The 14,737-nt window shown below is 60.2% G+C and overlaps 1 protein-coding gene across 1 annotated transcript in view; it reads right to left on the bottom strand.

Moving 5' to 3' along the window:
- The window catches only part of LOC120876036 (beta-galactosidase-1-like protein 3), a 32,900-nt gene that overhangs the window by 3,518 nt on the left and 14,645 nt on the right, over window positions 1–14,737 (bottom strand). Inside the window, exons 6-19 of the mRNA XM_040257756.1 lie at window positions 13,470–13,538; window positions 12,922–13,017; window positions 12,178–12,286; window positions 11,403–11,495; window positions 10,025–10,106; window positions 8,700–8,764; window positions 5,798–5,882; window positions 4,243–4,380; window positions 3,271–3,351; window positions 2,606–2,712; window positions 1,565–1,705; window positions 1,201–1,272; window positions 705–783; window positions 218–305 (exon numbers count right to left, since the gene is read on the bottom strand). Coding sequence (XP_040113690.1) covers window positions 218–305; window positions 705–783; window positions 1,201–1,272; window positions 1,565–1,705; window positions 2,606–2,712; window positions 3,271–3,351; window positions 4,243–4,380; window positions 5,798–5,882; window positions 8,700–8,764; window positions 10,025–10,106; window positions 11,403–11,495; window positions 12,178–12,286; window positions 12,922–13,017; window positions 13,470–13,538 — 1,305 coding nt within the window. The remainder of the gene's footprint in view (window positions 1–217; window positions 306–704; window positions 784–1,200; window positions 1,273–1,564; window positions 1,706–2,605; window positions 2,713–3,270; window positions 3,352–4,242; window positions 4,381–5,797; window positions 5,883–8,699; window positions 8,765–10,024; window positions 10,107–11,402; window positions 11,496–12,177; window positions 12,287–12,921; window positions 13,018–13,469; window positions 13,539–14,737) is intronic.

Raw genomic sequence — 14,737 nt, 5'->3', positions numbered from 1 at the left:
GTTAGGGTTTAGGGTCAGGGTCAGGATCAGGGTTAGGGTTAGGGTTAGGGCCAAGGTCAGGGTTAGGGTTAGGGTTAGGGCCAAGGTCAGGGTCAGGGTTAGGGTTAGAGTTAGAGTTAGGGTTTAAGGTCAGGGTCAGGGTTAGGGTTAGGGTTTAGAATCAGGGTCAAGGCCTGGGTCAGGGTCAGGGTTAGGGTTAGGGTTAGAAGGAACGTACTTCTTGAAGAATCGCATTTTCAGTTCCAGAGAATAGATGGTGAACCAGTTCAGGGGAATTTTATCCAGAGTAACAGGTCCGATCAATCCTGCAGCAGGGAGACAGCACAGGTAAGATGGCCGGGATACTCTCCGGTGTCCAAGCACAGACTCACAGTCCGGAGTCATCAGTGACCGGGACTCGGCCCGAGGAGGCACGGACTGGTCTGACCTGCGTGACTGAGGGTCTCCAAGCCACAGGGAAAGCTTCCCACCCAGGCCCTGAACTTCTCCTGGAATTCCCCAGAGGGGCAGGGTCCCGCTGCAGAGAGCCAGGACGCCCCCGCCCAGCAGTGGGAGTCAACAGGATGGAGGGCAGGGCCGGGCGCCGCTGGTCCCCACACCCAGGGGCCCGCCTCTCCTGGAGCTCAGACTTTCCTCCAACCCCACCCTCAACCTTCGGGTCCAAGTCATGAGGCAGGGAGGACACGGCTGTTACCAGAGCCCACCTTTCCGCTGGTTTTGAATTTTCCATGAAAAATTGACTCGTCCTTGATTCTCCACCAGGATCCTTAGAAGCTGACATTCCTGCTTGGGACAGACCAGCTCATGGGGATACATGGCCACGGAAGGCTTTCCTCTGGAGCCCAGTCTTCTCAGAGTCCCAGAGGGAAGACAAGCGAAGGGGAAAAGCCGAGGGCCCCCCAAGGACCCCGAGTGCTCTGCTCCAAGGGTCCTGCCTGGCCCGCCCTCGCAGAGGCCTGGGGCTCAGTGGCAGTGTGAAAGTGCCAGCCAGGGGCTTGGCAGGAAGCGTCCACCCTCACCCAAGTGCAGGAGCTGAAGCCCAGGGCACAGCAGGGCCAGGGGCATGCATGGAGGCTCGCAGCCCTAGCCCTTCTGCCAGGACCCTGAGGGGCCCATCGCCCCACGGCAGATGGGGAGGTGGGAGGGTCTGCCGCTGGAGGCCCGGGTCTAGGGCAGCAGCTTGACTTTCGAGTTACATACCGTGATTGGAGGAATGTCTAGGTCCCGATGAACATCGGTAAGAATCCCTAAACTCGTCTCATTCAAAAACACCTGCAAAAGAAGAGCTGGCATCGGACGGGCAGGCCCACCCAGAGGAAGGGGGCAGGGAGATCGGGCTTGGGGCAGTCTCCAGGAAGGGAGGCACCAGCCTGCTGTCCATGGGCGGCCAGAAGCGGAGGCCCCAGGAGACTTACAGCGTGACAGGTAAGTGGGCCTTTTCCACCCCAATCAAGCCTCACACACAGAGGTGCTTAAAAGCATATCAAACAGCAAAGGGGCCCACGGCAGCCCCCACAGCGGAGCCTGGCTGATGTCCTGCCTGCAGCCAGATGCCCAGCCCCACCTGAGCCTCATCTTGCGCGTTGGCATGGAGCCGGCCCCCGGAGCAGACGGTCATCTCATAAAGCACGAACCCGAAGGACTGGCCGTTGCCGTTGTTGATGGGCAGGTTCTCCATGTTAATCGGAACATTAGAGGTGACTGGCTGAGAGGTGGGCAGGGAGCCAGGGTGAGAACCAGGCCCTTCTCGCTAAGACCCTGGGCAAGCCTGGCTACGCCTCCTAACGGTCCCCGAGAGCCCTCTGATGAGATGCCGTGTGACAACGCCTGTGCCCTAGTGACCACGGACCGGGAGCCTGGGGGCGGGCCGAGGGGCCCCCGCTCTAATCCTGAGAACCAGCAGCATCAACGACCGTGTCCCAGCTCGACTGCCAGGGAGCTTCACATCCGCAGCGTGCGCGGCACGGCTCACTAGTGGCAGGAGGCTCAGCACAGGCGAAACCCTGTAATCTCAAGAGGAAACACCTCCCAGGCCCGTCCCTGGGGCTCCAGGGGCTCAGACGCTGTGCTCCTCATGTGGGGGGCCTGGCTTCAGCCTCTGGTCAGGGAACTAGCTCCCACACGGCGAGTAACACGAAGAGCCGCGAGTAAGACCTGGCACAGCCAAAGCAACGGTTGCAAAATAAAACACAAATAAAAGAGCTGGCATCTTCCAAGCAAGGCTCTCCTCCTCTTCTGCGGGGACACGGACCCTAGTCTTGAGGGGAGCAGGGGGGCCCCGCCATCGGACGCGGCGGTGCTGGAGAGAAGGCAGAGCCCAGCTGCACGGGCTGCTGGCTCGGCCACGCTCAGGGCGGGGCCTGCAAGCAGGGGTCTCTGCGGTCCCATTCCCCCCCAGGCCCCCCGCTCTTCAGTTCACACCCATTCACGGTCTTCCCAGGAGGCACCCTCGCTCTGCCCGCTGGTGCCAAATGTGGACAAAACGTGGAAGCATGTCCCTGCTTCCACAGAAAGCCCCAGGCCTCCCTGCTCTGCGGCCTCGGCCCGGCCCCAGCCCCCGTGGCCCCAGCAGCCACCCTCAGTCCCCGGAGCCCAGGGTGCTCACCCTCTGCAGGTAAGGCAGGGCCTCCCACAGCGGCAGGTAGTGAGATAGCTTCAAGGAGGGGTACACCACCTTGCGAGTGGGACTCGGAACAGGGGGCAGGGGCCTGACTGCAAAGGAAACGGGCAGAGGGAAGCGTCCCCTCCCTCCCCACGCCACCCCACCCTCCCCGGGATCTCGAAAGCGCACCCCGGGGCCGTGGGAGACGGGGGCGGAGGGGGGGGGTCCCAGCCCAGTGGGGTTCCTCGAGAGACGCTGGGAGATCAGGTCCCCGGGGAGCACAGGGCAGGAGGTCTCTGCCTGACGCTGCCCCTGCCTGGCTCCCTGGCATGTGGGAGGCGTCCCCCTAGCGTGATCTCCACAGATAGAGTTCACAGCGTGACTCTCAGGAGTTCATGAGGGCGTCTCATGCACAGAGCTTTGTCAACAGTCGTTCCAACTTCTAGCGGACAAGCACCACTCTCTCCACGTTTAGAGAAGATGCTGTCACTTAAAGGGCTTAAAAACAACACGGCTCTCACGTGGGAGAACCAGGGTTTGAACGAAGGCGGCCCCTGCCCTCACAAGCGCCTTTTAAGTTTCTGCCCACAGGGAATCCCTCCATCTCCTACCCCCTCCCACAACTTCCCGAGGACGGCCAGCCCCCCAACAAAATGGCAGTTGAGTACCCAGGATGGATTCAAAGAGGCTCCGGAACATGAAGTACTTGGCGGTGTAATCTCCAGCTTCTGTCAGCACTGCGTCATAGTCTGCAAGACACCAGCCGCCTTCGCTGGGCAGGGCCCCCGACCGGCCGCCTTCGCTGGGCAGGGCCCCCCCACCGGCCACCTTCGCTGGGCAGGGCCCCCGACCAGCCGCCTTCTCTGGGCAGGGCCCCCCCACCGGCCACCTTCGCTGGGCAGGGCCCCCGACCGGCCGCCTTCGCTGGGCTGGGCCCCCGACCGGCCGCCTTCGCTGGGCAGGGCCCCCGACCGGCCGCCTTCTCTGGGCAGGGCCCCCCGACCGGCCGCCTTCGCTGGGCAGGGCCCCCGACAAGCCGCCTTCTCTGGGCAGGGCCCCCGACAAGCCGCCTTCGCTGGGCCGGGCCCCCGACCAGCCGCCTTCTCTGGGCAGGGCCCCCGACCAGCCGCCTTCGCTGGGCTGGGCCCCCGACCAGCCGCCTTCTCTGGGCAGGGCCCCCGACCAGCCGCCTTCGCTGGGCCGGGGCCCCTGAAGGAGGTGGGAGCTGACTTCCTGGCCCAGACCACTCTGACCATCCCTGCAGCCATGCCCGGGTCCGAGGCCACAGCCACCAGGCCTGCCCTGCTTCCTTTCACAGACACTCATCTGCCCCCAGCCCGGCCGCCCAGGAGGCCTCCGGGGCCCACACAGCACCACCCTGGGTTCTACCGAGGAACCCAGGTCAGGGGCCCGTGGTCAGGACGGGCAGGGCAGAGTGAGAGGTCACGGTGGCCCTTCTGCGGCGAGGTCAGCCTGCTCTCTGGACTGTGCGCATCTCAGAGGGAAGGAAGACAGAGAGGAGGGAACTCTCGGTGCTCAGCGTAGATTAGGGGTCAAGAACCCCGTGGTGCTTGAGGGGCCTCCTCGGTCAAGCCGCAGGGCCCCCAGGCTCAGGGCGGCCCCTCCCGGCGATCACTTGCCGTAGCTCGTGGTAACACCTCTGTGCTTCTCGAAACTCGTGGCCCCGTTCATGAAGCCAAAGTTGGTCCCCCCGTGGAACATGTACACGTTGAAGGAGATCCCAAATCTGATAAATTCGGACACGCTCCTTTCAACCTCTGCAGAGGAGGAGGACGAGAAGTAGCGGAGGTCGCGCCGTCAGAGACGACAGAATCTCTGGGAAAGCCGCTCCTCTGGCCCTGCCCCACAGTCAGCCCAAACGTGTGTCCCTCAGCGTGCACGGAGATTCTACCCAGACAGCAGGCGGAATTGCCCACAGCTACCCTAGGAAAGTAGGCTTGTCCACACTAAGTAAGCGTTAGTCGCTCAGCTGTGTCCGACTCTCTGCAATCCCATGGGCTATAGCCCCCCCAGTCTCCCCTGTCCATGCAATTATCCAGGCAAGAATACTGGAGTGGCCTGCCATTCCCTCCTCCAATACTAAGAGCTTTTCCAAAAGTTACTTCTCCCAGAGAATTTCACTCTGAGCCTCATCTATTAAATAGCAGCCTGAGAGCCTCTGCATCACTTAAGGATCTCATGTTCATTCAATGTTTTGAAATTATACAAATAATTTGTCTATTCTTGTGAACCACCTGCTCGGAGGGTGCCTCTGGGGCCAGTGGCCGCCGCACTCTCGTTTGTGACCCACGGCCATCTCCACGCCAGCCCTAAAGGAGGCAGCCTGGCCGGAGGGTCGCCAGGTGTGGCTCAGCACTGGCTGGGCGCCTTGCTGTCCGTCTGGCCATGCTCAGCCCACTTTCTCTCTCAGAGCCTCGGCTCCCTTGCCTGCGGAACAGAGGTCCTCATCCCTCCCCCATCACAGTGGCTGAGAATTAACTAATAGGGAGAGACACACACAGTGCCTGACAGATGCGTGACCGTTGCTCACTGGTGCAGTCTGGAGTTATTTTTGTTTCCTTCCTATTTTGCAGTTCAAAGCAGGCCTTTCTCAGTTTCCCACTATCTTTCGATTGTTGTCTTTATTTCCAGTACAAGTGAGCTTGCTTTTGTAAATATCCTTAGTAGAAAAACACTTCTATTAACAGCCTCCTCCAGGCACTGCTCTGGGCGGTTTACCCGGATCCACACTTCCTCCTGACAACAGGGCTCCGGGGAAGAGGAGGTTTCAGGGGCCGCCTCGGCGGGGCCACAGAGCTGGGCCTGAGATCCTTGCTGCTTCGGCTCCAGGATCTCCAGTCACTCTCGCCTCCTGGCCCCTCAGCTGCAGAGGCCACTGTGACTGTCAGGAGATGCGTCCCTCCCTCAGAGACCGTGCGGGACCCCCCAGCAGCCGGCCCTGCCTCTTCTGTCCCCGCACCTGCTTGGTCAGGGGTGGGGGACTCTTCACTGAGCGTCTACCCGACCACCTGTCCGTCCACGGAGCGGCGAGCCTCCGGGGCGTGGAGCCAGTGGCTCAGGCCCCCACCCTCAGGCTGGGCTGCGGCCCTCCACAGCAGGTGCGGGTCCGAGAGCTGACCGAGGAGCGGGGCAAGGTGAGCGGCCCTCGCAGGGCAGACGCCACGGCAGACTCACCGCTCACGCCCATCACCCTGTGATCGATTCCCCAGGTATCAAACCAGCCGACCCAGAATTCCATGATCAAAATGGGCTTGTGTCTCTAGGAACAAACCAAATCCAATGCTAAGTGTGACGCCAGGGAGAAGGGAGGTCAGAAGAGCTGTAGATGACAAGTCAGCATTCGGGGGGCTCCCTCTCTGCACGCGTCCCTGCTGGGCGTGGACGCTCCCTGCCCCTCTGCCCCCCTGCACCCAGTGCACCTCTGCAACCGCCCACAGCAGCGTCTCCTGTTCCCCACAGGCCCCAAAACACACCCCACGTGTATTAAGACAGAGGGACAAAGAGAAACGCAGAACCGGGGGTGGGGGCTAACTGCCTGTCGCAGGAAGTCAGAAAAGAATAAGCCAAAGAGCTAAGCAAAGGGAGTAATGGCCTGATGGCTGGTGCTGAGGGCGTCTTGCGCTCCTAACAAGGACGGTGGGGACCCGTGGCCTGGTGAGGACGGGCTGAAAGCAGCACAGACCACACGCAAACCCAGAGCCGTCAGTTCTCTCCTCTCAATCGATGGCCTGAGCTCTGATCACCAGTAAGGGCAGAGCTTACCAGTAGTGACGCCCACCAGCCTGACCTGATGGAAACGCACAAGCAGACGCAGAGCAGCACCACGCTCGCTCACGGACCAGGCACCAAGCATGACCGCGGCGTAAGCCGCAACGCAGACCGCACAGAGAGCGGAGGCCACACCAGGTGAGTTCTCGGATTTTCACAGTGTTAAAATAGGAATCACCAACAGAATGATATCTAGAAAATCCCCAAACACTGAGAAATTAAACAACATGTTTCCAACGGATACATGGAGTAAAGAAACAAAAATTTAGTGATTCAATTCAATGAAAAAATTAACGCTCTGAACATTTTTAAAAACATCCCTTGAAAATTTAAAAAAAAAAACATACAGCATTTAAAAATTAGTGGGATGGAGCAAAACCAGTGGACACAGGAAAATTCATAGCACTGAAAGCTTGTGTCAGAAAAACAGAAAGTCTCAAGTCAGTAACCTAAGCTTCAACCAGAAAAAAAAAAAAAAAACTAGTAAAAGTAGAGCAAATTCTATCCATTAAGGAAGCAGGCTAAAGTCCATTTAACATTGGAAGTGTTAGAGATTACAGCAGAAATAAGCAGAAAACAGAAGCATAATAGGGAAAAAAGCCAAAATCTGGTTCTCTGAAAACATCAACAAAAGTGATAAGCTTCAAGTCATACTGACCAAGATCTTTTTAAAAAGAATACATGAAATAGTCAATAACAGGAGTGGAAGAAAGGTCATCATTACAACAAAGGCATTCAAAGGATATTAATGGATTGTTACAAACACTCTACGGTCATGAATTCAAAGCATAGGTGAAAAGGGATAGAATAAAGACATAAACTCACTGAAGAAGCAGTAACCTGAACCACGCTGTATCCATTAGAAAAATTGAATTTCTAATAAAAAGCCTTCTAAACAAGAAAACTTCAAGTCCAGATGCACTCAATGGTGAATTTTACCAAACGGTGAGTGAGATATACTAACATTTCTACACAATCTCTTCCAGAAGATAGAAAAGGAGAGCATTTTATGAGGTCAGCATGACCCTAATTCCAAAATCGAATAAAGGCATTTCAAGAAAAGAAAACCAAGCGTCAGCATTCCTCACGAACACGGAAGCAAAAGTCCTCAACAAAATCTGAGCGAGCTGAAACTGGCAGTATATAAAATGAGACTACTCCACAACCAAGAGGGATTCGGCCTGAGAATGCAAGCGTGGGTCAGCATTCAAAACGCAAGCGACCTGTCGGTGCCAGCGAGGCGGGGCCCTGAGGTACGTGCGCGGGAGCTCCACCGGCAGGAGGGACGCGGCCGCCCATGGGAGGGACGCGGCGCCGCCGTCGGGAAGGGCGCGGTGGCAACGGAGGCCACAACACGTGGGCCTCAGAGTCGTCAGGCAGCGCGAGAGACTGGATACCAGAGGCCCCATTTTGATGAACCGTCCAGAAAAGGCCGATGGACTGCTGCCTGGGGCGGAGGGAGGGGAGCTAGCTGCAGGAGGAGGCCTTCTAGGCAGGCGCCGGTTGCAAAACGCGCCCATTCTAATCATACGCTTTCCATGGGTGGATCCAACGGTGTATAAAACGTTGGTTCTTCAATAAAACTGCTTTTAAAGGAGCGAGAGGAAAACAGCAGCAAGGGAGGCGCTGCCCTCAGCACAGCTCCCTGCTTCCAAAGAGGCCGGAGGCACAGCAACCAGTGAGCAAAGGGGCTGAAATCGAGGGGGCTCCCCTGGCGGGCCAGTGGTCGGCGCCTGGCTCCCTGAAGCAGGCGGTGTGCGTGGATCCCTGGTCAGGGAACTAGGGGCCACATGTCTCTCAGCCAAAAAGCCGAAACAGAAAACGGAAGCAATATTGTGACAAATTCAATAAAGACTTTAGAAATGGTGCACGTCAAAACATCTTAAGAAAAGGACTGTGAAGGAGGGTGGAGGCTGAGGGGAGGGCTGTGCGCACAACAGGGGCGTTTGCACCTGGAACGGGGCACGGGCAGGGTGGGCCTGCAGGCACAAGGAGCCTGCGGAGTTCTGGCGAAGCAGAGCTGACCCCGAGCACCGGGCCCCACTGAGCCGGGAGAGAGGGTGCCGGCCTGGCGCCGTGTCCGTCCACGGCGCAGCTCACGGGGCCAAGGGGCAGAGCTGCCCAGCGTGCCTCTGGGGAGACTTCTAGGCCACGGCCCCGCGCCAGGCACCCACGTTCACCCCGCTCTGTCCCTTGGGGCCTCCTGGGAGGCACTCCGGCACTGCCCGAGACAAGCGGCACCGGTCCGGAAGCTGGGCCCAAGGCCTGTCCTCGAGCAGCTCTGCCCAGGCCCGCGGCCGCCACCTACCTGCAGCTTGTACAGATGCTTGAACGAGTCCACCTTGAACGCCTTCATGTTGATGCTGGCCAGCACTGCAGAGACAGACAGGGCGGGGATGCTGCTGGGGCTCGCCACCGCTGCCGTGGGTGGGGGGCGCCCTCGGAGGAAGGGGCAGCAGCGGCTCCTCCCTTTGCAGGTGGGAAGGGCCCCTATTCATGCCCTCACATCCCTGGCACTTCGGGGACAACATGAGGGAAGAAGGGCAGCTCAAAGCAGCCCTGCTGAGCGCGGAGAAGTGGGCTAGACCACGGCCACATGACTCATGTGGACCTGGGCCCCCCAGACCCGTGGGGAGCACCGCGTCCACCGTCAGCACGCTCTCCACGGTCAGCACACTCCACGGTCAGAACAGCATCCACGGTCAGCACCGCATCCACGGTCAGCACGCTCTCCACGGTCAGCACACTCCACGGCCAGCACAGCGTCCATGGCCAGCACAGGGTCCACAGCCAGCACACTCCACGGTCAGCACGCTCTCCACGGTCAGCACACTCCACGGTCAGCACCGCGTCCACGGTCAGCACTGCGTCCACGGTCAGCACACTCCACGGTCAGCACGCTCTCCACAGTCAGCAGTAACAGAGCAGGCATCCCACCGAGAAGGGGCCCTGGACACATGCTGCCCTGGTCACTGCCCCTGCGGCTGGAGCCTTTTGATTCTGTCCTCCACTGCTGAGTGACATCCCCTACCACCTGCTGCCCGGGGGCGCTGCGTGCCCACAGTGACCGCAGCCGGGGTCCCAGCTGGCTCTGGAGGCTGGGCCCCACTCAGCACCGCCTCCTGCCACCAAACAGTTCCTAGGCCGGGTGATGCTTGACTCTGAGTGTCTCCAGCTCCAGCCCAGACTCTAAGCCACAGAAAAACTGGGAAAGAGGGAAAGGTGTGAGGAAGAGGCTCCAGGGAGACGTCAGGAGTGAGGACCCGGGAGCCTGCCCGCAGGCATGCCACCCCCAAGCCCGAGTCCTCACCAGGGCAACATCACGCCCAGGTCCACCCCTGACCCCAAGACCTCACCAGGCGACATCATGCCCAGGTCCACCCCTGACCTCGAGTTCTCACCAGGGCGACATCAGGCCCGGGTCCAACCCTGACCCCAAGATCTCACCAGGCGACATCATGCCCGGGGCCACCCCAACCCCGAGTCCTCGCCGGGAGGACGTCACACCCGCCTGACATCCGGCCACTTGGGGCAGGCGTGGGTGTGCGCTTGGCCCTGCTGAGGCTTCTCCGGGAGTCAGCGGTCTTGCCACAGCAGCCTCGCCTCTCCCCTAAAACAAGTCTGACTTCCTACCTCCCTTTATGTGCCCTCTCGTCACTTCCTCTGTGTCGTCTGCGGTCAGGAGCAGCCCTCCAACGCCCCTCTGCTGCAGGGCCTGTGGAGAGAGTTGGGCAGGATGAAATCACCCCCTTGTTTTCCTTGAAAGAGGGAAAAATACAAGGCAAGTAGGAGGCAGGTACGCTGGGGCTCAGGCAGCAGCGAGGGCGCTAGACAGGAAGGCCCGCATCGGCACTCTGCACAGGGCCACTCCGCAGCTGGGGGCTGGAAGCTCTGGCCAGCCTGCCATCTTCCCAGGGGTGAGCACACGGCGGGAGTGAGCCCTGGTACCCTGTGGCCGTGGCTCAAATGAAGAGGTCAGAGCTGAGTCCACAAGGGAATGGGGGTTCCTACGTCGGGGGAGAGACAGATGTGGAGAGATAGATACATGGATGAGACACACAGAGATGGACCGATAGATAACAGATAAATGATAGATGTGTAGACAGACGACATACAGGTAGACAGATAACAGGTAAGTGATAGATGTATAGATAGCTGACCTACAGGCAGAAAGACAGCAGACGCCGACAGATGATGGACGGATGGCTGACAGCGGGAGGGGCGGAGAGGAAGTGAGACAGGGAGTGAGCGACCACTAGGCAGGCGTGTAGATGAGACACGGACAGGCAAGCCTTGGGAACTGCGGGACCGCGGGCCAGAGAGGTGAGCGTCGCCAACCCGGGTCCTGTCTGGACTCAGGGTCGCCCACGCTCCCGGGGAGGTGGGGGGGGTCCCAGGGGGGTCCCATCTGGAAGCCACATGCACTCAGAGAACACGCAGCAGACAGACGCCTGGGCCAAGGACCCCGGGGCCGAGGACCGCGTCTGTGAGTCCTGCGCTGACCTAGCCAGCCTGGGGCCCACAGTGAGCCTACGGCCACAGTCTACAGATTGAGGAATCAGAATCTTGCTGAATGAGACGGACATGGGGGGCTGGGGCGACAGCGGCTGCAGGGGCTCCCCCCCCCACTGCACCCGCCCGAGGTGGCCAAGACACGTGGGACCCCCCGCCTTACACTCACGCCCTGGTTGCTTCCTGCGGGCTGGGGGCTGGGGGCCTCACCCCGGGGAAGAGTGCTAGGACAGCGGGTGCCCCCCAACCTGAGACGCCCCCTAGACGGCAAAGACGGTGGAAGAGAGGGTGCCCACATCACGGGCCGTAGCGCACCCACCCCCCATCCCGGCTTGGACGGAACCATGAGGCAGCAGGGAAGCAGCCGCACATTCACCCCATGCCAGCACCGCCCTGGCCGCCCTGGCCGCCCTGGCCGAGGGCGGATTCACAGGGATGCTGGGCCGAGGCCCCGCGGCCCGGGGTTGGGCGCCCGGCCGGAGGGCGGCAGAAAGCTCACCTGCAGCAGGTAGGGCATGTAGGCCTTGTCCTTGTAGAAGAAGCCGTACTCGTTCTCTACCTGCACCGCGATGATGGGGCCTCCCCGGTGGTACTGGGACAGGACGGCAGGCCGGCGGGTGAGACCCACAAGCTTGGTCCGGGAGCCGCTCACTCACGGGCCCCAAACCCGCTGCCCGCCGTCCGCCCCCCACCCCCCACGCCGTCCACCAGCTCGGGAGGTGGGGTTGCGTGCTGGCCCCTCCCCTCCCGCGCCCCATCCTCCCCCGCCAGACCCGCTGACTCCCATCACCATGGAAACCACCCAGGGAGCTGGAGGGGCCACTGGCTCAGCCCGCAAGGCCCCTCCAGGGGCTCCAGCCCCTGAGCGGCCTGGCCGCCCTCACGGCCGGTTTCTCCCTTGCACCCACTCCTCAGAGCACCCCGTCAGCTGCTGAGCCATCGACGGGCCCCTGGACGTGCGAGCACACCTTCTTCAAGGTTGACGGTGATCTCACCCACTGCTGTCCACTCTAAGTCCCTGCTCCCTGAAGCCCAGCCCACTGTGGGCAGAGTGGCAGCCGCCCTCCTCCAGCCCTGCAGCTCTGCCGGGCGACCCCCGGCCACCCACGTGCCCAACTCCTGAGCTGGATCCGGGACGCTGGCTCTGGAAGAGGCGCCGCGGGGCGGGGTCTGGAGTTCCCGCGCGGGCGGTCAGCTCCCTTCTCTGTGGACACAAGCCGGGACGGCTGTGGTCCTGCAGCAGAGGGTCGCGGGGTGCAGCTGTCTCGCTTCACCTGGAGCGGAGCCACCCTGGGGATCAGGTGGTCAAAGTACTTGTTCACGGCCTTCACAAAGCTGTGGTTGGTGGTCCTCAGCTGCGACGTGGGGTCCTGCAGTAACCAGCTGGGGTGTGGGGTGGCAGGCTCAGCAGGCGGGGCAGGGTCCCGGGTCCACCCTCATGTCCAGTGCCCGGGGGCTTTTGGGCCCGTCCCAGGAGGGGCTGCAGGACAGGCGTTGTGAGGCTCTGTGAACACTCTCCTGCCTTTGTCAGTTCATGAAAAGCCTGCGCTGTGAGCAGAGCACAGGCTTAGGGACAGAGTTAGCTCTCTGTTAGGAGCCGGCAGCAGGACCGAAGCAGCCCCAGGTCACCTGCAGGGTGTGAGTCCTGCTCCTCAGCCGGACTGCAGACATTCCCGTCCCAGAGGGCAAAGCCTCCACTGACCAGGAGGCGGACTGTCCACCAGGGGGAGTGTGGACCCACGGGGAGCCCACGAGCTCCAGGGATAACGGAAGAGCATCGGCACCTGCCTTGCTGTGATGACAGCGAGACCCGAAACAGGCGCCATTGTCCTCGGACCGGACCCAAGGGTCAGCAGAGCTCCACCAAGGCCACGGCTCCTGGCCGGCCCCGCTCACCCGGGCAGGCCCCCGAGGCCCATCTCACTGCAGACGTAGGGGCGCCCCCGGCCCCGCTCACCCGGGCAGGCCCCCGAGGCCCACCTCGCTGCAGACGTAGGGGTGCCCCCGGCCCCGCTCACCTGGGCAGGCCCCCGAGGTCCATCTCGCTGCAGATGTAGGGGCCTGGACGCAGGATCACCCACAGCCCCACCTCCTCCGCCAGCAGGATGAAGGCCCTGGGGGGCCGGGGTCACCAACTCTCAGGGCTTGGAGCCCAGGGGCCCCTCGCCCAGCGCCCCTTCCCCTTGACAGCCCAGCCCTCCCTGGGGGGCTGGGGACGCTGAGGGCAGGACACCTCACAGAGCAGAGATGCCCCGGGGTGACCAGCCTGGGATGTCGGCGCGGCTGCTCTGGGGCACGAGCAGAAGGAAGCACTTCGCCCAGGGCATGGAGTCCTGACCAAGGGCCCGACCCAAGGCCCCCAGCCCAGCAGGATCACCCTGCGAGCTGGGCACCTGGGAACGGCTGTGGGGCTGGGCTCGGGGGCAGGCCCGGCCTGGGGGTGGCAGGGTCGTGATGGAGGGCAGGGGCCGGCACAGGGTCCCCCCACAGCCCCCTCTGCCCGGATGCCCCGTGGGGCCCCACCCCTCAGACCCCCGGCCCCATCCAGCCGGGTCACAGAACCTACTCCAGATCCAGGTTCCCGGAGAAGTCGAATGTGCCTCTCTCCGGCTCGTGGAGGTTCCACGGGACGTAGCTGTGGCAGGGAAGAGGGAAGTACAAACAGCATGCTTTTCTTTCTTTCCTCCAAATGCCAGGCCACTCCCGAGCCCTGAGAGAGCTCTACTGTGGAAAAAGCTGAAGTTCCCACTAGCACTTCAGCCTTGTCACACCCACACAGTGGTTATTTCCAGTAGCTCCTTTCTCTGTTATCCACTTGTGTTCTAAGCTGCCAATGATCCTAGGTTCTAAGTTCCTTTAATTTATGCATAAATTTTCCCACTCACCATCCTATCCTTTGTCATATCCATTAGAAATTCAAAGAAAAGGTAAAAACCATAAGTGTCTATATATACCTCCCAAATATTGCTAAAAATTAATCAAAATAACAACAGCTGTGGGATTTCTATGAGGTGCAGGAGGGCTGAGAGGAGCTGCTCCACATTCAAGGTCAGGAGGGGCGGCCATGAGGAGACACCCCTCGTCCAAGGTAAAAGAAACCCAAGTAAGACGGTAGGTGTTGCAAGAGGGCATCAGAGGGCAGACACACTGAAACCATACTCACAGAAAACTAGCCAATCTGATCACACGGACCACAGCCTTGTCTAACTCAATGAAACTAAGCCATGCCGTGTGGGGCCACCCAGGACGGTGGGTCATGGTGGAGAGGTCTGACAGAATGTGGTCCACTGGAGAAGGGAATGGCAAGCCACTTCAGTATTCTTACCTTGAGAACCCCATGAACAGCATGAAAAGGCAAAAAGATAGGACACTGAAAGATGAACTTCCCAGGTCGGTAGGTGCCCAATATGCTACTGGAGATTAGTGGAGAAATAACTCCAGAAAGAATGAAGGGATGGAGCCAAAGCAAAAACAATACCCAGCTGTGGATGTGACTGGTGATAGAAGCAAGGTCCGATGCTGTAAAGAGCAATATTGCATAGGAACCTGGAATGTCAGGTCCATGAATCAAGGCAAATTGGAAGTGGTCAAACAGGAGATGGCAAGGGTGAACGTCGACATTCTAGGAATCAGCGAACTAAAATGGACTGGAATGGGTGGATTTAACTCAGATGACCATTATATCTACTACTGCGGGCAGGAATCCCTCAGAAGAAATGGAGTAGCCATCATGGTCAACAAAAGAGTCTGAAATGCAGTACTTGGATGCAATCTCAAAAACGACAGAATGATCTCTGTTTGTCTCCAAGGCAAACCATTCAATATCACAGTTAT

This window comes from Oryx dammah, unplaced genomic scaffold (genome assembly GCF_014754425.2).
Source record: "Oryx dammah isolate SB20612 unplaced genomic scaffold, SCBI_Odam_1.1 HiC_scaffold_17, whole genome shotgun sequence".
NCBI lineage: Eukaryota > Metazoa > Chordata > Mammalia > Artiodactyla > Bovidae > Oryx > Oryx dammah.
The sequence above is the reverse complement of the archived record's forward strand: the minus strand, read 5'-3'. Positions and strand labels throughout refer to the sequence as shown.